The following is a 27,013-nucleotide window of genomic DNA, read 5'->3' as shown; positions in this document are numbered from 1 at the left end:
TTTTTTTTTTTTTTTTTTTTTTCTTTTCCTTTTTTTGAGACAGGATCTTGCCCTGTCGCCCAGGCTAGAGTGCCATGGGGAGATCAGGGCTCACTGCAGCCTACATCTCCTGGACTCAAGGGATCCTCCCCCCTCAGTCTCCCCAGGAGCTAGAACCACAGGCGTGGCTACAATACCTGGCTGATTTTTGTAGAGACGGGGTCTCAACAAATTGTCCAGGCTGGTCCCAAATTCCTGAGCTCAAGCGATCCACCCACCTCGACCTTCCAAAGTGCTGAGATTACAGGCGTAAGCCACCACACGCAGCCCAGTGTTTTCATTTTATAATAGAATTTATTGGTCAAGTATTGTATTACATTTTTATTTTAAGAATATTCTTTAGATATTTTTGGAAAGTACATTTTATTGTAGAACACATGTTATAACCAATCCACTGTTGTCAGCGATATGTCGGAAATACAGCAATTAACTTGAAACTTATTACAAGTAGCCTTAGCAATATAATCAGGGTTACCATTTGAACCCGTTTTGGAAATTACATTCATCTGGTCCTGTGCCCTTTTTACTTGCAGTTGTCCAACCAAAATCTAGTACTTTGCTATTCAAAAGTGTGTGGGGACCAGCAGCATCAGCATCTCGGGTCCTGCCCCAGGCTAATGACTTAGAGCCTGCATTTGACAAAACCACCCACCCCCAGGTGATTTTTATGTATGTTAGAGTTTAAACATCACTGCTCCTATATAGGTATGTTAACATTGAAGTTATTGTTGGCAGATTTTCAAATTCTGTTCTGCTTATTTTTATAGGCCTGATTTGAACATAGACCATCATAAATAGACAAAACATACCTGAGGCCGGGCGCGGTGGCTCACGCTTGTAATCCCAGCACTTTGGGAGGCCGAGGCGGGTGGATCACTTGAGGTCAAGAGTTTGATTCCAGCCTGGCCAATATGGTGAAACCCCGTCTCTACTAAAAATACAAAATTTAGCCAGGCTAATTTTTGAATTAGATTTTATACTATTGAAATAAATTTTATACTATTTACCTTGTTTATTAAATATTTTATATTTAATTTTTGTACATTTTTTACTTTTTTGTCTGTAGAAAACGTCTGGAGAAAATGACCCATTGGTTTCATAGGAACCCATTAAAAGCCACAGCTCCTGTGTCTTTTAATTACTATGGTGTAGTCACTGGCCCTTCTGCTTCAAAAATATGCAAGTAAGTTTATTGATTAAACCACTCTTAGATGCAAGGTACCTTTTTTGGTTCCATGGGCAATACAATAATACGTAACACACTGTTTCTAACTTTTAAGTTCGTTATAAATTTATAAATAACATGTAAACAGTTAAATCATACATTATTTAAACTTTGGTAGTCTTCTAGCCCTGGATCCTTAATTTTAGATCAGTAAATGAGTCCCAGAGAGGCTAAAGCAATCATAGTAAAACAGTTAATCTGTGTATTACAGCAGTACAAGAGACTACATAAAGTAGTGTATGAAAATTTTTGTTTTTTATTTTGTTTTATTTTTTGAGATGGAGTTTCACTCTTTTCATGCAGGCTGGAGTGCAATGGCTTAATCTTGGCTCACTGCAACATCTGCCTCCTGGCAGAGGTTCAAGCAATTCAAGCAGTTCTCCTGCCTCAGCCTCCCAAGTAGCTGGGATGAGAGGCGCCCGCCACCACGCCCTGCTAATTTTTCTACTTTTAGTAGAGACAGGTTTTCACCATGTTGGCCAGTCTGATCTCAAAATCCTGACCTCAAGTGATCCACCCGCCTTGGCCTCCCAAAGTTCTGGGATTACAGGCGTGAGCCACCATGCCCAGCTGTATAGGGACATTTTAAATTGGCCACATATTAAACTTCTTGACTTCAGAGTAGGGAGGGATCCCTATGACCTGAAATGCCTTCAAAGTGTTCACATAGGAAAAAGTACTTGTGATACGTCTTAGATGAATTGTATGGCTTAGATCAAGGGTTGGCAAACTGTCCTATGGATTTGGATCATTGCTTGTTTTTATTGGAACACAGCCAGCCCCACATCACATACTGTGTATGGTTGCCTCTGGCCGTTTTCCTCTACAACACCAGAATTGAATAGTTCCAATGGATACCTTATTACCAGAAAAGCCTGAAATGTTTACTATTTGGTGCTTTCCAAAAAAAATTTGGGTATTCTTGATTTAGGTTGTCAGAGGGGAAAGGAGAAGGTTATTTCTGTCAGGAAAACCTTTGTGCTAGTGATAGTGAGTAGAGCAGTTTGGCTGAAACGAAAGCGATAAATGCAAAAGATGTTTTGAAGGAGGAGTCAATGGACCTGATTAACTAATTTGCCTTGGGAGGCTGAAAAGGATTCAGTCTATATGAGATACAGAACCTAAATGATTAAGACATTGGTGGTGCCAATAAAGGAAAATCTGAAGACTTGCCGCTTTTATGGGAAGAAGTGATTACAACAAAAGATAGGATAACTGGCTTATTAATCTAAACCAATGGTCCTCAGACTTTTTTTGAAAGCTGCATAGTATTTATTTTAGGCTTTGTGGTCCACATGCAGTCACTGTTGCATATTATTCTTTTTTCATTTTTACAAGCCTTTTAAACGTGAAAACCATTCTTAGTTTGAGGACTGAACAAAAATAAGCTGTGGAGTATACAAAAACCGGTTACAGTTTGTAGATTGTCAACCTCTGATCTAGACTCCTGGAGGCAAGTCCCAGCTTAGCTGTTTTATCTGTACCATTGGGCAAATCCCTTAACTTCTTTGAGCTTAATTCCTAATCTATAAAATGAACAGCCTCAAATATATCTGAGGTACATTTTTCTCAAATTCTATAATTTAAGATGAATAGAACTTTACAAGTTGAGCTGTAGGTGATGATCAAGCATCAATATGGAAATAGCTAGCAAACTATTTGAGTGCAGAATAGGCTTTAAGGATTCAAATTTCTGCCTAGTCCAGGAATTGAATCACTTTCCAGCTTCTAGAGATATACCTCAAACAATGATTAATTCGTAAGATAGCCAGTCACATTTTCAGTCTGCTGTTTGTAATTGGCAATACATACATACACTTCTTGGAATAAGCCTCCTTAGAGTTAGTACCAATGAATAAGTACTACATCTAGACCATTCAGGATTAAGTCTGTGCTCTCTTCTAAACATCACTGCTACCTTAATCTAAATCTCAAAAGAAAATATTCGAAAAGTTAGTATTCTTCCACTCAACAAGTAATTTTGAATATGTGCTTTATCCTACGCACCTACCAAATTCTGGATATATAGCCTCTACTCTCTTGATGCTCATTTAAATTTAGTCTTTCTTTAATGATTTAAACATATTTCAAAGGTCTTTGGTCACATCCATGTATTGTAATTTAGGAAGCCTCACTAAGCTAATTGCCTTCTGAATTCGATTTGGAACTGAAATAGAACCAAGTGAAAGCTAACGATGGAGAGCTAGGAATTGTTATAGTTGAAGCTATACTAATCGATGAGATCTCAAAAGAGAGAAAACCAGAAAGCCAAAGACTGAACATTTCTGGAGTTGGGAATGAAAAGGAGACACAGAAAAAAATATAAAAGGAACTTTAAAATGATAAGGGGAGCACCTGGAAAATTTGGTGTTACTGGAATCAAAGGAGAAATAATTTCAAGAAGGAAAAAGTGGATCTACAACATTTATTGCTGTAGAGAAGTAAAGGAGAATATAGATTAGGGAGCAGTTTTAAAACAACTAATGGCCACATGTTTTGCATATTCTTGACGTATATATTGAATTATACATCAAGAATATGTGATTATATATAATGTAATTTTATTTTAAAATTTTATAGCAGTGTATTTTCAATTTTTGTTTTAGTCAGATTTAGAAACTTAAGGAATATTAAAATTGAATACACAGATACAAATTTTCGTGTTTCAGAGAACTTATTGTGATGCTTAGTTTTTGTAATTCATTTTCTCTCCCCACATCGTTAAATGATGCTTTGTTTGTTTTTTAATGAAAAATTGCTATACACTTTTTATTATGTATTGAATTTAGTATTGCTCTTTAATTGGTCTGAGTTTATTTTAGTAGAACTTTTAAAAACAGTTATGTAGAAATTTTTTCTCTAGATTTAGTTCTAATTAAATTCATTTCTGTGTATTTGGTAATCCCTTAGAGGAGGTGGGCATGTGCATGCATGTGTGTGTTTTAAAGCTTTTATGTTGAAACCTGGTGGGTGGGTGTGTGTGTGTGTGTGTGTGTGTGTGTGTGTGTGTGTGTTAAAGCTTTTACATTGAAACCTGGAAACCACTTTTATGTGAGACTGATTGCAGTACAGCTAACTATACTGTCTTTTTCTATCTCTTATAAGTGACTTGAGGTCATCCAGGGCACGACTCCTTGAACTGTTCACTGATTTGAACTGTAATCCAGAAATGATGAAGAATGCAGCAGATTCATATTTTTCACTTTTACAAGGTTAGTTATTTATATGAACTTGAGGTTTTTTTAAAAACTGTCTAGAAGTTCACATTTAATTCTTTGACTTTTCAAATTTGATTAGTTTACTCTTCCAGACTATATTCTTTGTAAAAGGGCAAGAAGTTTCATTCAGATACCTGGAAAAGTAATCTGAAAATTTTTCCAAACAGAACACTCAATATTTCTTCTAAAACTAAAATGTCTTCTACTTTTCTGTAGGTTTCATAAATTCTTTGGATGAATCTACCCAAGAAAGCAAGTTACGATATATTCAAAATTTCAAGTGGACTGATACGTTACAAGGACAGGTTCCAAGGTAAGCAACACTAAGGTAGTACTAAATTGGAGCCAGTTTTTGTAACTGTGTAGCCAGTGGTTAACTCATAGCCTCTGTATTTGGAGAAGAAAAATACAGGTCTGCTCGGCATTTTCTTTTACCAGGAAATTAAAAGAATTTGAGCTCAATCCTAGTACATAGTAAGTAAAAATATAATTTGTTTCTCCCAAACAAATCTATTTTTGAGGTAATCAATACAAATGTCAACTATAGTTGTACAGCCTTGACCTTTAATAACACACAAAGGATGATTTGAGGATTTAGAACCCAAACTGACATTCCATATGTGCCTACATTGAAGCTGAGCAGAATTTAAGTTTTTCCCTTACTTTTCTTTTGCTGATGGATACGTCATGTGTCTTCCATTAGTCTTTCTCTGTCTCATTCTTTCTCTCCAACTACATACTCTTGATTCACAGTATGTGTTTTCTTCCTTATCTCTCTTCCCTATTTCTACTCTTTTTAAAAACTTCTCTTCAGAGCTTATCACTCACTTGAAACTCTTTCTAATAGGTCTAATTATAACAGGAAATAGATCATAAAGATGTTAATTTTTTACTTACCTACTGTTTTTCAACACTATTTTGTTGTTTAAATGCCCATATATTTTCATCTCAATTTGCTTTAGAATTACTATTTTATAAAAACAAAAAGGAAGGAGTGGAGGTTGCTGAAAGACCAGAGCAGGCTATACATTACAGTGGAAAGAGTATGAACACTGGGTTTGTACATATTTAGATGCAAGTCCAGGTTTTCTACTGCATGAACATATGCTTCTTCAACTGTATCTTGGGGCTACAGATACAGTATTTTGTGAGAAGCAAAATAAGAAAATTTTTGTTAAGTGACTGATAACAGTACTAGGCTTATAAGACATTCATTAAATATTCATTTCCTTTCTTCCTTCCTTGGGAATATTTTATGTAGAATTCATAATATTCTGGGATACTCAGATTTTCTAAGACCTTGTTTCCTGTTTTTTAATGTGACCCATTTGTTTTTAATCCAAAATTAAGGAATTTTTTTGAATTAAGACTTTTTTAAAGAATCAAACCTCTGTCATTATTTTGACAGATTCTATAATGTGTGCATTTCATAAATTTGGTGCTTTTCCAAGCATGCCACATTTTGCTTCTGTGTAGTAGTGAGCTAAAGTCGAGTACAGTGGCTCATGCCTGTAATCCCAACACTTTGGGAGGCCGAGGCAGGCAGATCACTTGAGTTCAGGAGTTTGAGACCAACCTGGCCAACGTGGTAAAACACCGTATCTACTAAAAAATACAAAAACTAACTGTGCGTGGTGGAAGGTGCCTATAATCCCAGCTACTTGGGAGGTTGAGACAGGAGAATTGCTTGAACCCAGGAGGCCAAGGTTGCAGTGAGCTGAGATGACGCCACTGCCACTGCACTCCAGCCTGGGCAACACAGTGAGAGTCCATCTCAAAAAAGAAAGAAAGAAAAAAGTGAACTACTGTTTAACCTTTTTTCAGCAGTTTTATGAGATTGTGAAGAATTGTGTGATGAAGACTTTAATACTAAGTATACAGCACAAGTGAGGCTTCTAAATTACTTTATTCTTGATTGCTACTTACTTAGTAGAGATCATGTTGTGAGTTTATCTATTCTGAAAAATATTTTTTCCATTATAGATGCTATGACTACTACTTTTATGTGGTATCATAGAAATGGAGTGTTTGGAAACAAGGCATGTTGACATAAATGAAAGATTATAAAGGAAGAGAGTTATTTATGAGACTTCACATAAATTAGCCAAACCGTTATATTATTTAAAGGTAAACTTATAAATTAGACATGTCCACTTTAGACATGTCCAAATTAGACATGTCCAAATTAGATCTCCAGATGTAATTCATTTGATAGTTTCCGTGCAGAAAAGAATAAGCTATTACACTATGTGTTAAATTTTTTTTCAGGAGGATAAAACTGTTTTGAGAAGTTTGTTCATAACTGTCATTTTTGGATGTTATAATCTATACTAAATGATAGTTTAGACATTATGTTTTAGTTACTACATATAACACTTTTTTTTTCTTTTAAAAAGTTGCCATATCTCCATTTCTCTTAAGACAGGGTCAACAAGTAACTAAAAAATAAAAAGTAGAGCGATAATTCTGGTTTCGTCTTCTTTTTGGGCAGCTTTTCTGTGTCTTCGTATTGCATGTGTAAAATAAGAATATTCTGCTTTCTTCATCAGTTGAGATAAATGAGATCATGTGTAAAAAATTTTTGGGTTCTTCTAAGAACAGTAGTGAATATATATTGTTATGAATATCTTATTTGCTTGATATGCTTTTGCCATCTTTATTTCATACTTAGAATCTGAAGCAAACAAACAAGGTATAAAAGATACTTGTGTTCAGGACCTTTTTCTGGAATACTGATTGGCTAAGCATTCAGAATCTTACACAGTTTGCCTTCAGCTTTCTTTTTGCACTTCTTTTCCTTCATTTCTTGTTTACATACCATCTGCTTCAATCAAGCTCATTGGGTCACTTCTATCTGAAAAATTTTTATACTCCTGTTGTCCTTTGATGGCATTGTTTCCTTAGCTGGGATGTCCTTTTGCTTCCCTTCTAGTCGTCTTTCCAGGGACAGTTCAGATTTTATATATACCATTAAACCTTCTTAATTATTCTAGCCTGAAACAATCCTCTGAATTTGATTTTTCTAAAATGTTGTATAAGAGCCACACCTTTGAGAATCGATTGAGTACTTGTTAAAAATACAGATTCTAAGCCCCATCTCAGGCTTTCTGATAAGGCCCAGAAATCTGTATTTTAAAAGCTACTCTATGTACAGTAAACTTTGGGAACTCCTATTCCCATGCTTATTATTAAGTACATAGTACCTTCTGGACCATTATACTTAGGCATTTGTAGTTAATTAGCTGTATGTCTTATCTCCCCATCTATATGAAACACAGCCATTTTCTTCATACATACCAGTTAGCATATACTTCTTTGTACTTTTGAGTCGGATGTCCAATAGGCTTCATGGTGTGATGTCTTGATAATTGACAGAACCTAATGATCCGTGTTTATAATTCCAGTGCCCAGCAGGATGCTGTTTTTGAATTAATTTCCATGGGATTTAATGTAGCTTTATGGTATACCAAATATGCTTCAAGACTGGCTGGAAAAGAAAAGTAAGTTAAAAGGAGAGGATTGTGTACATCTGTTTTATTTTCAAGTATATGGTGCTTCATTATTTTAAAAATCTATTTTAAAAAGTACCACTTTGGACATGTGAAGGATTGCCTTGTAACGTTAGTATTTTGAGTGTCAGAATTATGGCACCCAGTGTTAAGAGGTAAAATAAATTTTAATAGTCTTGTCATATGGAAGGTCTTGCTAAGTAAGACCCCAAATCTAGAAGCCATAAGGTAAAAGCATGACTATTTAACTGCATCAAAGGACCATAAACAAAGTTAAAAACCATAAACAAAGTTAAAAAACAAATGTCAAGATTGGTCATAAACATTGCAATTCATATGATACATTGTTTTTATGACGTATACTCTTATAAATCAGCAAAGGAAAGACCCTCAAATCAATTGAAAAGCAAAGGACATAAACAGGCAATTCACAGAAAACAAATACAGAAGGCTAATAGTATGTGAAAAGATGTTTTGAAGGATTAAAGAATTATAAAAGGTGATACAATTTTTATAATAGCAATAGTTGATACAGCAATAGGAAACTGTCAATTTATAGTTCATCCATACATGGAAACAATATGCAACCACTTGAAAATGATGTCAAATTTTATGTGCTGATGTAAAATTATCTCTAAAGTAAATTAGGTGATTAAAATAAGAGCAGAGTAATGATTATAGCTACCATTGTATATCTATGTGCTTCTTAAGCATGTATATGCATTAAATATGTAATATTTTGTCTTATTTATGTACAAATGTCTGTAAGGAAAAGTAAGAAGGCTTTGTCCAGATTTTATTTTGTTTTGTTTTTTTGTAGAGGTTAGGTCTCACTATGTTTCCTGGGCTGGTCTTGAACTCCTGGCTTCAGGTGATTCTCCTGCCTTGGCTTCCCAAAGTACTGGGATTACAGGCATGATCCACTATGCCTGGCTGCAGATTTTACCCCTAGTTAGCGTCTCTCTTTTTTCATTTTTAGTGTCTTCTTTTTGGAGACATATTGATAGAGTTTTGCCGTCTTAATGTTACCTTTATGTCATATACTTGTTTTCATTTGTAGTGTCTTCTTTTTGGAGACATATTGATAGACTTTTGCCATCTTAATGTTACCTTTATGTCATATACTTGTTTTCAAGACCTTTTTGTGGAATACTGATTGGCTTGGCATTCAAAATCCTTTACAGTTGTTACGAGTTTTCTATAAATGTACATTTCATGTGCGTTTGTTCCTTTTCTAGGTGTCAAAATTAATTTTTTTTTGATAGGGGGTGGATGGAGTGTTGCTGTGTCACCAGACCAGGCTGGAGTGCAGTGGCACGATCTCGGCTCACTGCAACTGCTGCCTCCTGGGTTCAAGTGATTCTCATGCCTCCCAAGTAGCTGGGATTACAGGTGCCTGCCACCATACCCAGCTAATTTTGGTATTTTTAGTAGAGACAGCGTTTTGCCATGTTGGCCAGAATGGTCTCAAACTTCTGGCCTCAAGCAGTCTGCCCGTCTCAGCATCCCAAAGTGCTAGGATTACAGGCGTGAGCCATCCTGCCTGGCCTCAAAATTAGATTTTTTTAAAAGGAAGAAAATTAGCAGTGAGAAACATAAATGACTACTTTGGATATATAATAATGTATTGGTTGTTGTGTTTTAATACCAGAAATGGAATTCATCCTCTAACTAATGTAACCCCTATCTTTAAGTATAACAGAAGATGAAGCAAAAGAAGTTCATCGAAGCCTAAAGATTGCAGCTGGGATTTTTAAACATTTAAAGGTAAAACAAACAAACAAAACCATTATTTGTTCTTAATGCTTTAATTCTTGAGTAATTTTTCTTTTTGGGGGATATGGGGAAAGAATTGTTTCATTATATTAAAAAAGGTACTATCTGTTCTGTTTACCTTATGTTAAGTATGTTATTGATGAGTGCAGCCAGTTACTAAATATTAAATGTCTCCATTTTTGTTTTAAAATCACCAGTGACTTTTCTAATTAGAAAACTAAAGTTTTGGTGCTCTGCTTATTTTTCTGTGTCCTTGAAAACATAGGAGAAAAGAAAGCAGAAGTATTGATGGTTCTTACCTACCTCATTACTCTCCACAGAAGTTACCAGGAGCAGTCTGATTCTGCAAAACTGAACTTCTGATTGTATTCTCTGTATCTCACTAAAAACATTAGAGGGACAATCAGTGCACTCCAATTATATTAAATTGCCAGGAGATGTGGTGGGAATTAGGAGAAAGAATATCGTGTCTTTTAAGCAATGTCCCCCCAGTTCATTCTAATTAAATCACTTTATTGAAGGCCTCCTAGAGGCCAGTGTTGAGTTTTTTCATGTTAAAATAAGACGCTTTTATAGTGATTAGAAAACTCTGATCCTGAGTTAGATGTAGAATTGTAGTGGGTTTTTTTTTTTTCTCTTTGAGACAGAGTCTTGCACTGTTGCCTGGGCTGGAGTGCAGTGACGCGATCTTGGTTCACTGCAATCTCTGCCTCCCGGTTCAAGCAATTCTCTTGCCTCAGCCTCCCGAGTAGCTGGGATTATAGGTGCCCGCCACCACGCCCAGCTAATTTTTTGTATCTTTTAGTTGAGACAGGATTTCACCATGTTGGCCAGGCTGGTCTCAAACTCCTAACCTTGTGATTCACCCACCTCAGCCTCCCAGAGTGCTGGGATTACAGGCGTGAGCCACCGCACCCAGCCTCTTTATATCTTTAATGATTAATGTGAATGAACATTTCAGGCTATCCTGCAAAAGGAATTTTGGTTACTATTTCAGTTAACGTTTTTCAAGATGATAGTGTGACTTAGGTATCTCAGCAGTCTATCATGACTTAAATTTTGCTCTTGAATTTCTTGTTATTATAAAAGCTGTTTTAGTATACAGGAACTTGTATTCTTTATAAGCTCACTGTTGTTAAGTTGTTAGAGTTTTTGTTTATACCCCGAATTTCTGCTATGCATCCAGATTGAGTGTCTCGTAACTTTCATTTTCTTCATCTCTAACAACTGGATTAAAATAAAATCTGGCTGCTTTATTTTTTGTCTTTTTTGTTGTTGTTCTCAGGAAAGTCATACCCCAAAACTCATTACACCTGCAGAAAAAGGAAGAGATTTAGAGTCACGACTCATAGAAGCATACGTTATTCAATGTCAGGCTGAAGCTCAAGAAGGTATCCTAAATATTGTAAGATTTTTTTAAATGAAAGTCTATATTGTCATTGAATTCCTCTTTAAAAATCAGACGTTGGGCACAGTGGCTTATACATGTAGTCCCAGCACTTTGGGAGGTCAAGGTGGGCAGATCACTTGAGCCCAGGAGTTCAAGACCAGCCTGGGCAATGTGGCAAAACCCCAGCTCCACAGAAAATACAAAAATTAGCTGGGCATGGTGGCACATGCCTGTAGTCCCAGCTTCCCATGAGGCTGAGATGGGAAGGATCGCTTGAGCCTGGGAGGTCAAAGCTGTAGTAAGGCAGAACCACGCCACTACACTTCACCCTGGGCAACAGTGTGAGACCCTGTTTCAAAAAAGTTAAATTAATAAATAAAAATTAGAATTAACTAGAATCAGGTTTTGAGAAATTTTTGAATGAGGAATAAGTTTACCTTTAGCATTTGCCTTCACTCTTAGCAGGAAAAGGCCTTACAGTTTAATGGCTCTTTTTAAGAGGATTTTGATTTCACGTTATTTCTGGCAGTACAACATTAATTCTTTAATTCGTCTTTTCTCTCTCTCCTGTGCTCATTCTTTTTTCTCTTTCACTCTTTGGCTTACCTTAAAGTCTTCACCTTTCAATGGCAAGTAATAATGACACTCAGCGTGAAATAGTTACGAAACTTTGCAGGCTTTCGTTTTTCTTTATTTCAGACTCTAGTGTTCCTCTGAAGTTGGCTGGGCTGGTGGCTCACGCCTGTAATCCAGGCAGTTTGGGAGGCCGAGGCAGGAGAATTGCTTGAGCCCAGGAGTTTGAGACCAGCCTAGGCAGTATGGCAAGACCTCCATCTCTACAAAAAGTTATTTAAAAAATTAGCCAGTTGGCTGGGTGTGGTGGTGGCTCACGCCTGTAATCTCAGTGCTTTGGGTGGCGTAGGCAGGCGGATCACCTGAGGTCGGGAGTTCGAGACCAGCCTGACCAACATGGAAAAACCCTGTCTCTACTAAAAAATACAAAATTAGCTGGGCGTGGTGCCGTATGCCTGCAGTCCCAGCTACACGGGAGGCTGAGGCAGGAGAATCCCTTGAACCTGGGGGGTGGAGGTTGCGGTGAGCTGAGATCGTGCCATTGCACTCTAGTTTGGTCAACAAGAGTAAAGCTCCATCTCAAAAAAAAGAAAAAGAAATTAGCCAGGTGCCATGGCATACACCTGTAATCTCAGCCACTTGGGAGACTGAGGCAGAAGGATCACTTGAGCCCAAGGGCTGCAGTAAGCCATGATCAAGCCACTGCGCTCCAGCTTGGGTGACAGCAAGACCTTGTCTCGAAAAAAAGAATTTGCTGTTAGGTCATGCTGTTTTGTAGTAGTGATTCTCTATGATTAGCTAGTAATTCACTGATGATTTATTTAAAGAAATGGCATCAGAACCAACAAGTTCAGTGTTTTTTGTTTGTTAATGTTTGCATTTTCTGTAACTTTGCATGTTAAAACGTTTAACAAACTGTATTAAAATCCCAGAGAGATTGTCAGACTGTGTTTTGCTATTATAATTAAATTTAGGATGAATAGAGTGAAATTAATTATAGATTCACTTTATTGTGTTTGGTTACAGTAACAATTGCTCGAGCAATTGAACTAAAACATGCTCCTGGACTAATTGCCGCACTGGCGTATGAAACAGCCAATTTCTATCAAAAAGCTGGTAAGCTTCTAATTCTGTTGTTACATTTTTTAGTCTTTAGCTTTTCAGATTTATTTGATCTTGAATTAATAGGGAACAAAACAAAAGGTTTCTCAGATTCTGTCATTATTTGCAAAACTGGAGTAATACTTTATCGCATTTAAAATAGAGCTGTTCATATTTAGTATGCTACATAACTTATAATGGAAGGGAAAACCAGTGATGTCTAATAAAATTATACAGCTTTTTTTGCTTAAAAATTTTGTTTGGTTTTTATAACAATCTTATAGTTACTATGCTTTAGACAAGAATCCGAAATCCAGAGAGTTAACATGACCCGTAATTTAACTGCTAGAAAGTGGGAGATTGGGCGTAGAACACAGCTACTGTGATAAGCCTATTACTCTTCATTTACTTATTTAGGAAACATGCATGTGTTTTTATTTATGGGATAGTTACTGTTTTTGTTGCTAAGGAGAGGTAAATAGAAAAGATTTGCAGTTTAGGGAAGAAGAACATGTCACCCCATTATTATATCCTGAAGTAAGACACCACAGCAGTGAATTAGGAACCTTAACAAGCTGGGCATGCTAGAGAAGGACTCTAGAAGAAGATGCTTTAGTCTTATTGTGAAGTGTAAATAAAAGTCTTATGTTCCCTGGGAAGCTTTAGAGTTTGGGTGTAGAATTCTATAGTAAGTACGGACATAAGAAAGAACTTAGCACATTCTGGAAACTTCAGACAGTTGCTTTTACCTGAAAGACAGGATGAGTGGTAGGAGAAAAGTTTGAAAAAGTATGCTTGCTTCGGAATCAAACATTGGTTTGTAAGCCTTTGACTTTTCATTCTGTAGATACTTGGGATCTGTTAGAATACTAAAAGTCTGACTTGATTGGATTTGAATTTAAGGAAGGTCCCTATAGTTGCAGTATTAGAGATAGGCTTGCTCCATGAAGGAGTAATAGGCTAACTTAACTTAGCACTTAAGAAATTCTTCAAGTTTATGAAGGAAATGATGAAAGCTTTGGCAAATACAGCAAAGTAGCAAATAGGAAAAAATAGATTTGAGAGATGTTTGGTAGAAGGATATGTGAGTGAATATGCGTGTGTTTTACATAAAAATCAGTGATGGGGTTGGAGAGGAGAGTATCCTATTTCTGACTTGAGTGACTAGTCTACTATTTGCTATATTATATACGTTTTTTAAATTAGCTAATATAATGGTATAAACAGTATTCACTTTGAATTTCTTGGTCACAATCTGTTTTTATCATTATCTTTAACTTAAAGTTGTATTAACCATCAAATCAAAGAGCTGCCATAGTATTTAACCAATCTTGTGTAACTGAAAGTATAGATTTGGGAAAATCAAGTAAAGGTGTTTTTTAAAAAAAAAATTAAATTCTTGAGTTTTAGACTTGAATGGCATTCTTTCTGCTTTTATCATCAGAACACATGAACTAAAAGTCTTCTAGTGAATCAGGGTGAAATTATATTTTGCTTTTTAAAATGTAACTTTAGATCATACTTTATCCAGTTTGGAGCCTGCATATTCTGCCAAATGGAGAAAATATCTTCACTTGAAGATGTGTTTCTACACAGCTTATGTAAGTATTCATAATGCTAAAAACAATGTAAACTATTGTTTCTCCAGTCCTTGGAGTGCCAGGTCTCTCATCTCACCAGAGTCTTTCATTAGCATTTTACAAATAATGGACAGCTAACTCTCAGTAAATGTTCACTGAGAGTCAGTGCAACCATTGTGAACTAAAGTGGGTGGAAAGAGATGATGTAGGATTGTAGAAGTGGATTATAGCAATAGAATTATTGTTTGATTCAAAACCCACTTTCAGCATACTTAATGAAATTCTTTCAATTGTTTCATTCTGTGCATTGAGAAACATATTTACTAATTCTAATATTAAGGCATACCACACAATATATCACCTAGCTTAGTGAAGAACCATCAATAAACATCATTTTGGAAGTTACGTATCAGTCTGTTATACCCACCAAACTTAATTGTTTTGTTAATTAGAGTATCATATGAGAGATCATCAAAAACCTTTTTCAGGTCTGAGTAGATAATATTTCTTATGCCTCCTTCCTCTGCATTAGCACAGTTTCCTCCTTTATCTGCTATTTCCTAATTTTAAATACAGATTTCGGCAGATAACTTTTGCTCAGTACATGGTTAGAAGGCTGTTTTGGCTCAAGACTTGACATATTTCCACCTTTTCTATGAACAAAGGTTGGGGAAGAGCTTACTCAAGTAAAGAAATGTAAGGGATTGCATTGATACTTCAGTGTGTGAAGATACTAATTTATCTGATAGATACGTAAAACAATAATAGGGGAAAGCATCTTGAAGGGAGAGAATGAATAAAAATTTGTTTATTTCATCAGGCTTACTGTTACCATGGTGAGACCTTATTGGCTAGTGATAAGTGCGGTGAAGCAATCAGGTCTCTCCAAGAAGCAGAAAAATGTGAGTATTCCTGCCAGAATATTAACTCCTCTTTAAAAAACAAATGACTTTATCACAAAAGGGAATATGTGCTTAAAGAGATTTTGGCTGAGTTCATGAAAGGGAAATGGGAATGGGTGACATAATTGGAGAAAAGAAAAAAATGTTTCAAAAACCTAGAACCGTAGAAAATCCACACCTTCTACGTACAGTATTATTATTGGTATTGCTATTATATTAGGTAAAGAGCAGTAAATGTCTTACCACCTCCAATTTAAAGCCTTATAGGGATAAATGGGCCATGTTAATTATAATCAAAAGACTTTATATCTCTTTCACATGCAGTGTATGCAAAGGCAGAAGCACTGTGTAAAGAATATGCAGAAACCAAAGGACCTGGACCAACAGTCAAACCTTCAGGACATCTGTTCTTTCGGAAACTTGGAAACCTTGTGAAGAACACCTTAGAAAAATGTCAGAGAGAAAATGGATTTATGTGAGTACAGCTTAGTATTATTTTATTAATATTAATATTATTGATATTGATTTATAATTAAAATACTAATATTTTAGTAATACCATTTTTGTTAGTCTCTATTCCCAAAAGTTTTATGCTGAATAGCACTTATGGGCTAGGCGTGGTGGCTCACGACTGTAATCCCAGCACTCTGGGAGGCCAAAGTGGGTGAATCCCTTGAGTCCAGGAGTTTGAGACCAGCCTGGGCAACTTGGCAAAACCTGTCTTTACAGAAAATACAAATAAATTAGCTGGGCATGGTGGTACACGTCTGTAATCCAATCTACTCAGGAGGATGAGGTGGGAGAATCATCTGAGGCTGGGAAGTCAAGGCTGCACTGAGCCATTATTGAGTCATGGCACTCCCGCCTGGGCGAGAGTGAGACACTGTCTCAAATATATATAGTGTTTACATTTCACATTAATTTTCTCTTTAAATTGGTGATAAAGTTCAATTGTGTAGGGCCTTTTATTCTACTTAGGATGATAATACATAAAAGCAGACTTTAAAATTAAAACATGAGTTGTTAACGTAGAGTTCACTTCATTAGGACACTCACAGTATCCTGATTTTCTCTTAACTCTGTTTCCCTGCCGTTCTTCCTCCATATGTTTTAAATATATCTTCTCAACCTCCTTTGCATATTCATCTCACTCTGGTTTCAGCTACCTATAAAGAAGGAAAATAAATTTTCTCTCCAGTTTTTCTTGTTTTTTTTTTTCAAGAGGTTTTCCATTATTAAATCAGTGCTGTTCAAACTGTAGATCACCATCTGTGTAGGTGGGTAGACTCAATCTCGTTCCTGCTTTTATCTCCTTACACTCTTCCCCTTATATTCTTCATCTAGTCATACTGAGCTTTTCACTTCCTTAAACATGCCTAGTTCATCTTTAATCACTTCCTTTGGAAGTCACAGAACTTAATTCTGGGTTAATTCCCCTTGTCTGCATTCTCATGGCACTCTACATCCATGGTAGCTCCAATTGCATTGCATTGTAATTGACAGAATTTCTTGACTTTTTCACTTTTCTACATGAGGCAGAAAAACCTCTTATCCATCATTAAATTGTCATTGTCCCAAACAGGACCTTGAACGTACTAGGCACTCAAATAATGAACAAATGAATGAATTGCTATTTAAATTACTTTTTGCAGTTACTTTCAAAAAATTCCAACAGAAGCCCCACAGCTGGAACTCAAAGCAAATTATGGTCTCGTAGAACCTGTACCTTTCGAATTTCCTCCTACAAGTGCTCAGTGGACACCAGAAACATTGGCTGCATTTGATCTCACCAAAAGACCCAAGGATGACAGCGTATGAGATTTTTTTTTTTCTCTCTCTCATTCACAGAAGTTTAAAGGAAAATTCAGAGTTCGCATTTTGATATTTTTCTCTAAATAGGTACATATCTTTGTCTGAATGTTAAGTTAGCTAGTTATAGTGCTTAGTGTAATCTGTGGTAGAACACTCTCAGAGATAAGACCTCTAAGCCTTAAATGTCTTCTGATTTTCTACATAATGACATTCTTTTCAACACATTATCTTGTCTCTTTACAACTTGTCAGTGCCTCCTTTAAGAAGAATGTGGGAGAAAAGATCATCCATGTTTGTATTGCTATGGCAATACTCTGTTTTAGCAAATTGCAGAGTGTTTGAAGATTTGGCCTAATTTCAGTATTCTGTGAATCCAGGGGCAAAATAAGAATGCTTTTATTTATTGATATCTAAGTACATCTTGGTGTTCTAAATCAAATGGTAAATTAAGTAGAAATTTTGAGGTCTAACTACCAAAAGACTAGGGATCTGTGACAAATGAACAGGAATTATTTTACAGCCATTGCTCTTTTCTTGAGATTGAGTTGTATTTATATAATTTCCTTTCCATATTAAAATTTATTCCTTAAAATAACTATATTCTGTTCAGCTATAAAATAATGCCGTAAGAGACAGCCTATTACTGTCATAAGTTATGTCTAAGCTTTAGGGTTCTACATGTATAGATAGTTCACTTAGAAAAGAGCGTGGAGTAGGAGTACCAGTATTTTGATTTTTGCCTACCAAACTAGGTTTTCATCTCTACTGAAATGTTGGTTTCTGATTATATCTTAAAATGAATTGGTCTATAGTTTCTGGAAATAGCTTTGTCAGTATCCGTGTTATATAATTTAATATAGCATCTTTTAAAAGTCTGAAGTGGAAAAGATTTGGTGTTTGTTTTCTCAGTCTTAGTTTATGTACTTAAACTGTGGTTTTTTTCTCCCTAGACTAAACCCAAACCAGAAGAAGAAGTGAAACCTGTGAAAGAACCAGATATTAAACCTCAAAAGGACACTGGGTGCTACATCTCCTAAAATACTCCTGAAATACAGTTTGCACTTAGAATTTCTCTCACAGGAGATAAGATAAACCACAGAATTTTAGTTCTTATTTCTCAAAATGATTTCTCTGAAGCTTGTAGAATAACTATTACATTCAGAGGGTTATCTGCCTTCAGCTTACTTGTTCTTGATTTTTAATACAGTGGAGATGTTTCTTGCTTTGTTTTCAGCCTCTCCTTTTTAATCAGGACAACATTTGAAAGATTTTATTGTGCCTCTAAAGGGTATATTTGGGGTTGGGTCTTTTGTTAAACTCTGGATAGTAATAAGTTTCAGGTCAATATAGGCCCAAATCATGTGGTTTCAGGTATGTTTTCTTTTTTTTTTTTTTGAGGCGGAGTCTCCCTCTGTTGCCCAGGCTGGAGTGCAGGGACGCGATCTCGGCTCACTGCAACCCACCGCCTCCTGGATTCAAGTGATTCTCCTGCCTCAGCCTCCCTAGTAGCTGGGATTACAGGCACATACCACCACAACCAGATAACTTTTGTATTTTTAGTAGAGACGTGATTTCACCATGTTGTCCAGGCTAGTCTCGAACTCCTGACCTCAGCTGATCTGCCCGCCTTGGCCTCCCAAAGTGCTGGGATTACAGGTGTGAGCCACTGCGCCTGGCCTCAGATATGTTTTTCTATCTACACACAAATTTATTTTCCTTCCTCTTGACATCAGAATAATGACAGGAATCAGTTTTTAACGGAGATAGTTTTCCATTTCTCCATTGTGTTAATCAGAGCACAGACTTACATTCTCAGTCATTTATCTTTTCTGGTGGGGGATAAAAAGTCACTTATAGTTAAAGATGAGAAAATTATCACACCAAATCCTTTACATATGTTAGAATCAATAATTTACTAAAAAATCAGTTTTTATAGGTATGTTGGGACCTTATCCAAGAACTTATCCCTGTTCCAGTAGCCCTGTGCTTCATTCAGTATCAGTAACCCTGCAATGATTTTTACAAATATCTTTTCTAGTGGGTTTTTTACTTAGAGGACAGAACTTTGTAATAGCTCTTAATGTTTATATATAAGAGAAGACAGAATGGAAAATGTTTTTTGAAGTCAAATATTGCATGATGTAAAGAAAAAACTTTAAACTTAAATGAGTAGGTTGTCCTGAAAGAAGTTACAGTGAGATGCCTTTGTTATCTGATTTCAGTGTACATTGTTTTTATGTGGTTTTCTGATAATGTCCTGTCAGAATTGTATTGGTTTAGGCCAAAGGCCATAGCAAAAACAGAGAACAAATATAGATACAATATGATCTTAAAAATAGATTGTAGCATTTTAAACTATTAGTTTAGTAATTTGGGAAATAGTGGATGCATAATACTTTAACAGAAGTCACACATCTGTAGGTTTATCTTTTGATTATTCTCCTGGGGCATTAGATAATTTTTCTATTATAAGTGACAGATTGATTCACTTAATATAAATAATACAAGTAGCATACACTAAAAGCTTACTGTGTGCCAGATACTGTGCTGGACACTTACATAGATAAGCCATTGAATCCACAAAGCAGCCCTGTGAGAAATAAGTAAAATCTGCATAAAGTGTTCAAATAGGAATATGCATTTCATTATGAAAAATGAGTAATGATGCCAATCTGAATCAATATAGCATTCAAATAAATGATTACTTAAATCATATATCATAGTTTACACTCCTTAAAAAAAGGTACATAAATTCAGTGAGGTTTTTTCCTTAACATATAGAAATACTAAATACTGCTTGCAACATAATATTAATATTTGAAGCTGTAGTTTCCGGAATAAGTGGAGTAATAACTAAACAGGCATTTAATTTTATTTCAGTATCTATGGAAAAAATACTTCATTACATCTCTATTTTATGTTGTCTTTATTACAGAATCACTTGTCTGTTTGTTGTGTGCCACTTACTGACAAAACTTCAAATAGTACTTGATGCCAGCTCTTTACTCTCTGGCTGTGGGACGTATTTCTCTTAGGTACTTGTGCTTATCAATCTACTTACTACATTTTCACATTGACAGTTTTGGGAATGATACTACCATGTCTGAACTGGAAAATGTAATATGCTTAGTACTTGTAAAATGCAGCAATGCTAGTATTACTTTACATCAGTAGGCATCTTTGACGTGAGCAGATATTTTGTTGACTCAGCAAAGGTAACACTTTGTGACTAAAGTATCTCATTATATATAATGTTTTTTGAAATGTTGGAAATTTTGGGAAATTATCACATACATAGAAGTTGCATGAAGGTTATAGAGAGATGTAACTATTTGTTAACTATTACATGGATTTCATAGGCAGTGACAACTAACGTTACTTCAGCTAAAAAGTGTATAATGGGTTATCTTTTTATTTATGAAAATAAAAGTAATTTTACTTACAATTTCATTGAGATCTTTCATTTTTTGACAAATATTTTTATACCTACTAAGCCAGTAACAGTTAAAACAGTGCAAAATTATTCTTCACAGTAATGTTTTAAAATGACAGATAACTAGGCATGGTGGCTCACGCCTATAATCCCAGCACTTCAGGAGGCTGGGGCGGGAGGATTGCTTGAGCCCAGGAGTTGAGACCAGCCTGGACAACGTGGTGAAACCCTGTCTCTGCAAAATATAAAAAATTCGCTGAGTGTGGTGGCACGTGCAGTGAACCACAGTCATGCCACTGCACTCCAGCCTGGGTGACAGAGTGAGGCCCTGCCTCAAAAAAAATAAAATGACAGATACATTTGCATCCATTGTTATATGCTTCATGGGTTCGTTAAATATTCAACACTCCTTGACTTGTTCAGTTTCTACTTACGTTTATTGGTACCTATCACTTCTTAACCTCAAAGGATTTTGATTGGCCTGTTTATGTCTCATGCTTAGTAAAATCCAACATGATGCAGTATTTGTACTATGGTATGCTAAGCTAAAGAGTTTATCATTATCTTTATACAATAATCTGTAGAAAACTTTATTCCTTGCAAACTTGAGGCAGCACTTTTAGCGTTGTATAAATGCATGTAGAAATAAAACCACGTTCAGAATTCTTTTAGAATTAGAGTAATCATGCTTTAGAAAATACTGCCTTTCTTATATCTTAATGTGTGTAAAATAAACTTGGAATGTCACTTTGGGTTACCGTAAGTTTGTATCTAAAGATTTTATTTGACATTTGAATAATTTGTTTAAAATTTAAATTTTTGTTTAAGAATGTTGTAGTAATAAAGGGATCAAAATAGTTAATCTGGAAGGGGAGTTGACAAATTATAAAACAGAAAACTATATTTGTGCATATCCAAAAAGCCGGAGCTATCACTTCAGCAATTTAATGTATCTAATGCCTGTGATTTTCTTGAGGTTGGTAGAAGCTTATAGTCACTTTCAGAGCACTCCCCTGAGATGTCAGACTTGAATTTGCTTCTCTAATGCAGAGCTTCTCAAGTAGTTTGTCTCGAGGCCTTCTGGGTGGCTAGCTGGGCAGCACTTAAGGTGGCTGGAGCTCCCGGGCTGGTCGCCTCCAGAATTCCAAACAATTTTCTCTGTCTGCCATGATGTAAAAAATGTTGAGAAACACCACAGTGGGACAGGCATGCAGGCAGTGGGGTGCATGTGTGTGGTTTAATACTGAAAATAAGGATACAAAAATCCTGCCAGGTAATGCTCTGTAATTCTCAAGGAGCAGCAGTGATTTCTTATTTCACATTTTTCCTCACTCTGCCCTTGCCCCTGACACACACACTGCAAGTCACTGATTGGAGAAGGCCAGTTCCCTCAGGCGAAGGGGCCTAGAGAAATGTCAGTGAATACTGTGCTGTGAAACTGCATCTGAGGCACGCAGTGGGCTTTGGCTCTCTCCTCTCACCAGGGGTTTGACCTTTCAACCACCTAAGAAGAAGGAAAGGTGGAAGCAGGAAGGGGGACCGGTAGCTCCAGGCAAGCAACACTCATTAGCTCCAGTGTGATGACTCAACGTCAGTTCTCAGCTGAATTTTAACATAGTCCATTTGAAAACATTTTCTAGATCAATGAAAGTGGCCAAGAACTCTCGAAAAATGTTTAAGTGTTATATACTTAAAATAGTATATTTACTTATTGAAACTAAATGCCAAGATGTAGAACTAGTGTGTTATTTTCTTGGTACAGATTACAATGCTGTGTTTCAGTGAAGGAGCTAATTAAAATGAAATGATTCGTAGATAGATGTAATCAGAAAAATCTTAAATGAAGATAGTTATTTCTAAAGTAGGAAAGAAAGACAGTTACAAGTCTGTTCTTATTTTTCCGATCTGTTATATACCTCCTGCCACCCATTAACATTAACTACATGTATGATTCATTTGTTAAGCAAATACTGAGTTCCAGCTATGTGTAAGGCATTGTAGGGGCAGAAGATAACAGCAGTGAACATAACAGGTAAAACCCTCCCCTTCTGCCAAGGAGTGGGACAGGGAGGAAAGGGAAGACAGAGACACGTGGAATATGAAGTGTTCAGCGTTGGTAAGTGCTAAGGAGAAAAAATGAAACGGGAGGTAAGATGCAGAAGGCGGTGGTGAAGGCAATGGGAGGTTGCCTTGAAAGCGGAACTCAGCATAGTCTCCATTTGAGTTAAAGACTGGAAATGAGCAAGGAAACAGTCTAAGGAAAGAAAGACTAATAGAGCAGCCAGCACAGAGCTCTCTGCAGAGAGAGAAGGCGGACCTGTGTGGTCAAGGAATTGCAGTAAGAAGACCCGTGTGTTCGAGTGATGTCAGTGGAGGGAGAGTAGTACAAGATGACATCAGAAAACTCATAAGGGTTAGATATACAGCCTTTTAGGCCATTGTGAGGACTTTGGCTTTCATTCTAGGTGAGACGGGAACCCACTAGAGAGTTTTAAGCAAATAAATGACATGATCTTACTTAGGATTTAACAATTCTGGCTCCTTTTTGAGCGTAGACTGGAGGGGGCCAATTAGGAGGCCGCTGCAATAACTAGGTGAGAGACGATAGCAAGGGTGAGAGGTGATAGACTGGGGTGGTGGCAGTGGAGTAATGAAAAGTATGATTCCAGAAATATCCAAGAGAATTTCCTGGCAGATTTGATGTGAGGTGTGATTAAAGAAGAGCCAAGAATGACTTTAGTGTAGTTGGCCTGATCAACTGGAAGTTGCCATTTATTGAGATGAGAAGGCTGCCAGAAGAGTAGAGGTAAATGTGTGAGTATGTGCATGTTGGGGGAATGGAGGGAGAGTTGCACTGACAGCGTGAGCAAAGATTTAGACAAATTAGGATTGAGATGTCCATTAGACAACTAAGAAGAGATGTCAAGCAGGTAGTTGGATCTATGAGATTCAGGGAAAAAGTCTGACCTGGAGAATATAAATGTTACAATCATCTGTGTGTGGATAGTATTGAAAACCATAGGGCCAAAGGAGAACATAAAGAAAGGAGATAGAAAAGAAGTCCAATCACTGAGCCCTGGGGTAATACAATATTTAAAAAGTCGGAGAGATTATATGGCCTGTTAATTACATTACATACTTAGGAACTATCCTTCATAATCTATATTTGGGGTTTTTAAGAAACAAAATGTAGAAGTGCTCCCAAGAATTAAACTGAGCCAGGTGCGGTGGCTCATGCCTGTAATCCCAGCACTTTGGGAGGCTGAGGCAGGAGGATCGAGGAGGATCGAGTCCAGAAGTTCAAGACCAGCCTGGGCAATATAGGAAGACTTCATCTCTACAAAAACTCCAAAAAAGAAAAGAAAAGAAAAGAAAGGCTGGGCATGTGGCACACACCTGTGGGAGGTTGAAGTTGTACCACTGCACTCCAGCCTGGGCAAAAGCAAGACCGTGTCTCAAAAAAAAGAAAAAAAAATTAAACTGAAGCCAAAAGAAGATCACTTACAAAACATTCACATCTAGGTGTGAAGCTAGCAGTTCTCCCAAGGTTTTTGTAAATAAGTTGAGTTCCAAGCTATTCACTATTGAGACCCCTCTGTGTGACATGCACTGATTACAAAGATGAATTTTGCATAGCATATTCTAAAATGCCCATTAGGTGGCAGAAAAACATTCAGTAAACCAGCTGTGAGCTAGCTAGTGTTCACTCTTGTGCTCATTCACAGTCTCTCTCACTCCCCTCCAACCTCCCAAAGAGCCCTCTGAACTTAAAGATGTGTATGGCTATTAATGCACAACACCATAATCGTGAAGAACGAAGACTGGTATTTTCAGAGAGCCAACAGATATCATCAGTCTGTAAGCTAATAATAGAGGCGAGCCAGGTGTACAGGGGATGAGGGTGTGTGTGTTTCATTTGTTTGGAAATGTATGAATTTGGACAGTCTTAAGAGGAGTAAATTGACTATAATGAGACTATTAGGCCTTATTTTTAAATGTTTCTTATTTAAGTTTTTTAGCTTGGGGCAGGGTGAAGAAGTGTTCAGAAAGTCAAAAGCAAGAAAGCCTCTTGGAAAAAAAATACACAAGATGTCTTACAACTAGCCTGATGTTTAAGCTTTCTGCAATACACCGAATCCCTAAATCACAAGTCTCTTTTCTGTTTCAGTTTCAAAGTTTCTTCTTTTCTCACTCTCTTTAGGGCACTGGTCCCCAAACTTGCCTGAACATTGGGATGACCTGACAGCTTCAAAAACTACTAGTGCCTGAGTTCCACCCACAGAGATTGTGATTTAAGTGGTCTGCGGTGTGGCCTGTCTTTGAAATTATTTAAAAGACCCCCAGATGATTCTCATAACAAAATAATTTTGAGAACCACTGAGCTTAGCTAATATTGGATGTGTAAATATTGACCTTCCCACAACTCAAACATGTTCCACCCTGTAAGACACGCAAGAGAACACTTCCACGTCAGCATATCCAAACGCACTGTATGGCCTCAGCCTACAGAACCCTTAACTCTTTATCATCTATTGAACAATTTATAACATCAAAATTTGTACTACTTTCAACATCACTAATTAATGAAAAATACAGAGGAATCACGTAAGTTACTTTTTGAAAATGTTTTCTTTTGTTTGTTGCAGAACGTGGTTTGTTTCTTACAGCACTGATAGTATTTATTTGTGCAATAGTGTTATGCTTAACGTATTGTTGATCTTACATACCAAATTAAAATGGGTATTTTTTGCTGCTCTTCAGCATCAGAAACTAAATGATAATACCTCTTCCTACTTCTTACTGAGGCTTTTCTATGATACACCATATGTATCATATGGTTATGATACTCAGGGGAAACCACGTGTACCATTCAGAGGTCCCCAAACAGGGCAGATATCACATCATCTTGCTGTGGATGACAGATGTAACCTTTGGCAGATCTTTTGCAACTCTGACCTTTGACAAAGGCATTAAACTCAGCATTGTAGCAATAAGATTTGGTGATTTATTTGTATATATATATAAGCATATGCATGTATGAATATGTATGTGTGTGTATTCAATCATGTTTGCATTGCCTGTAAAATATTTTTAAAATTCGATCTGATAGTCTTCATTTTAATGGATGGCTGACAATCCATTTGCATTTATTATGATTATTGACTTAATTGGAATTAATGCTAATATTTTATTTAGTGTTTCTTTTAATCATGATTTTTCTTTACTGTTTCTTCTTTCTTGCCTTCTTTCAGAGTGTTTCTTTTCTTTTTTTATTTTCTTCTGCTGGCTTTGAAACTATACATTCTGATTCCATTATTTGTCTATTTACCTTTCAATTGTTAATATGCATACTTAACAACATATCTTATCCAGCCTATCCCAAAACAATACTTAGAAGTCAACTTACATTTTTTGTTATTATCTAATACTTAATACTGTTTTGTCTTTATACTGTCCCCACCAAAATAGTGTTTTTGTTTTTTGTTTTATTTTTGAGACGGAGTCTCGCTCTGTCACCCAGGCTAGAGTGCAGTGGCACCATCCCGGCTCACTGCAAGCTCCGCCTCCTGGGTTCAAGCGATTCTCCTGCCTCAGCCTCCCGAGTAGCTGGGACTACAGGCACCCGCCACCACGCGTGGCTAATTTTCTGTATTTTCAGTAGAGATGGGGTTTCACTGTGTTAGCCAGGATGGTCTCCATCTCCTGGCCTCTTGATCCACCCGCCTCGGCCTCCCACAGTGCTGGGATTACAGGCGTGAGCCACCGCGCCTGGGTTTGTTATCCTGTTTACTAATTTTTTACTTATATTTATTGCATCTTACTTTTTTTTTTTGAGACAGAGTCTTGCTCTGTCACCCAGGCTGGAGTGCAGTGGTGCAATCTCAACTCACTGCAACCTCCGCCTCCTGGGTTCAAGCGATCCTCCCACCTCAGACTCCTGATTATCTGGGACTACAGGCGCATGCTCCCAAGTCCAGCTAATATTTTTGTGTTTTTTTTAGTACAGACGGGTTTTCACCATGTTGGCCAGGATGATATTGAACTCCCGGCCCAGCCTTGCCCTCCCAAAGTGCTGGGATGATAGGCATGAGCCACCATGCCTGGGATATCTTACTTTTTCTTACCTCTGGGTTTAGTTTTCTTCTTCTTGACATAGAATTTCCTATTATTAATCTTTCGATAAAAATGCCGGAATGGTTAATGCTCAGTTTTTGTAGGTCTGAATGTATCATTACGTTACTCCCACTTATTGTTTAGCTGGATATTGAACTCTTTTTTTTTTTTTGAGATGGCATCTTCTCTCTCTCCCAGGCTAGAGTGCAGTGGCACAATCGCTGCTCACTGCAACCTCACCTCAAACTCCCAGACTCAAGCAAATCTCTCACCTCAGTCTCCCAAGCAGCTGGAACAACCGGCATGCACCACCTTGCTCAACTCTTTCTCTTTCTTCCCTC

General features: G+C 36.8%; 2 protein-coding genes across 7 annotated transcripts in view; both read left to right on the top strand.

Annotated features, from left to right (window-relative positions):
• The window catches only part of BROX (BRO1 domain and CAAX motif containing), a 23,912-nt gene extending 5,689 nt beyond the window's left edge, over nucleotides 1-18,223 (top strand). For 3 of the 5 annotated variants that reach the window (XM_017869986.1, XM_017869987.1, XM_017869988.1), the window contains 12 exons: nucleotides 1,106-1,222; nucleotides 4,370-4,476; nucleotides 4,699-4,795; nucleotides 7,887-7,982; nucleotides 9,686-9,758; nucleotides 11,053-11,158; nucleotides 12,757-12,846; nucleotides 14,347-14,432; nucleotides 15,232-15,313; nucleotides 15,638-15,788; nucleotides 16,966-17,125; nucleotides 18,076-18,223. In XM_017869986.1, coding sequence (XP_017725475.1) covers nucleotides 1,122-1,222; nucleotides 4,370-4,476; nucleotides 4,699-4,795; nucleotides 7,887-7,982; nucleotides 9,686-9,758; nucleotides 11,053-11,158; nucleotides 12,757-12,846; nucleotides 14,347-14,432; nucleotides 15,232-15,313; nucleotides 15,638-15,788; nucleotides 16,966-17,125; nucleotides 18,076-18,162 — 1,236 coding nt within the window. In that variant the 5' untranslated portion in view covers nucleotides 1,106-1,121 and the 3' untranslated portion in view covers nucleotides 18,163-18,223. Of the gene's footprint in view, nucleotides 1-402; nucleotides 698-1,105; nucleotides 1,223-4,369; nucleotides 4,477-4,698; nucleotides 4,796-7,886; nucleotides 7,983-9,685; nucleotides 9,759-11,052; nucleotides 11,159-12,756; nucleotides 12,847-14,346; nucleotides 14,433-15,231; nucleotides 15,314-15,637; nucleotides 15,789-16,965; nucleotides 17,126-18,075 lie in introns of those variants that run through there. The other 2 variants (XM_017869989.1, XM_017869990.1) reach the window with 2 other exon arrangements.
• Nucleotides 18,224-22,611: 4,388 nt separating this feature from the next.
• The window catches only part of FAM177B (family with sequence similarity 177 member B), a 12,892-nt gene continuing 8,490 nt past the window's right edge, over nucleotides 22,612-27,013 (top strand). For both annotated transcript variants that reach the window (XM_017869975.1, XM_017869976.1), the window contains exons 1-2: nucleotides 22,612-22,674; nucleotides 24,760-25,163. In XM_017869975.1, coding sequence (XP_017725464.1) covers nucleotides 25,142-25,163 — 22 coding nt within the window. In that variant the 5' untranslated portion in view covers nucleotides 22,612-22,674; nucleotides 24,760-25,141. The remainder of the gene's footprint in view (nucleotides 22,675-24,759; nucleotides 25,164-27,013) is intronic.

Source organism: Rhinopithecus bieti, unplaced genomic scaffold (genome assembly GCF_001698545.2).
Source record: "Rhinopithecus bieti isolate Rb0 unplaced genomic scaffold, ASM169854v2 scaffold_1673, whole genome shotgun sequence".
Taxonomy (NCBI): Eukaryota; Metazoa; Chordata; class Mammalia; order Primates; family Cercopithecidae; genus Rhinopithecus; species Rhinopithecus bieti.
Note: the sequence above shows the minus strand (reverse complement) of the source record. Positions and strands in the feature narration are given on the sequence as shown.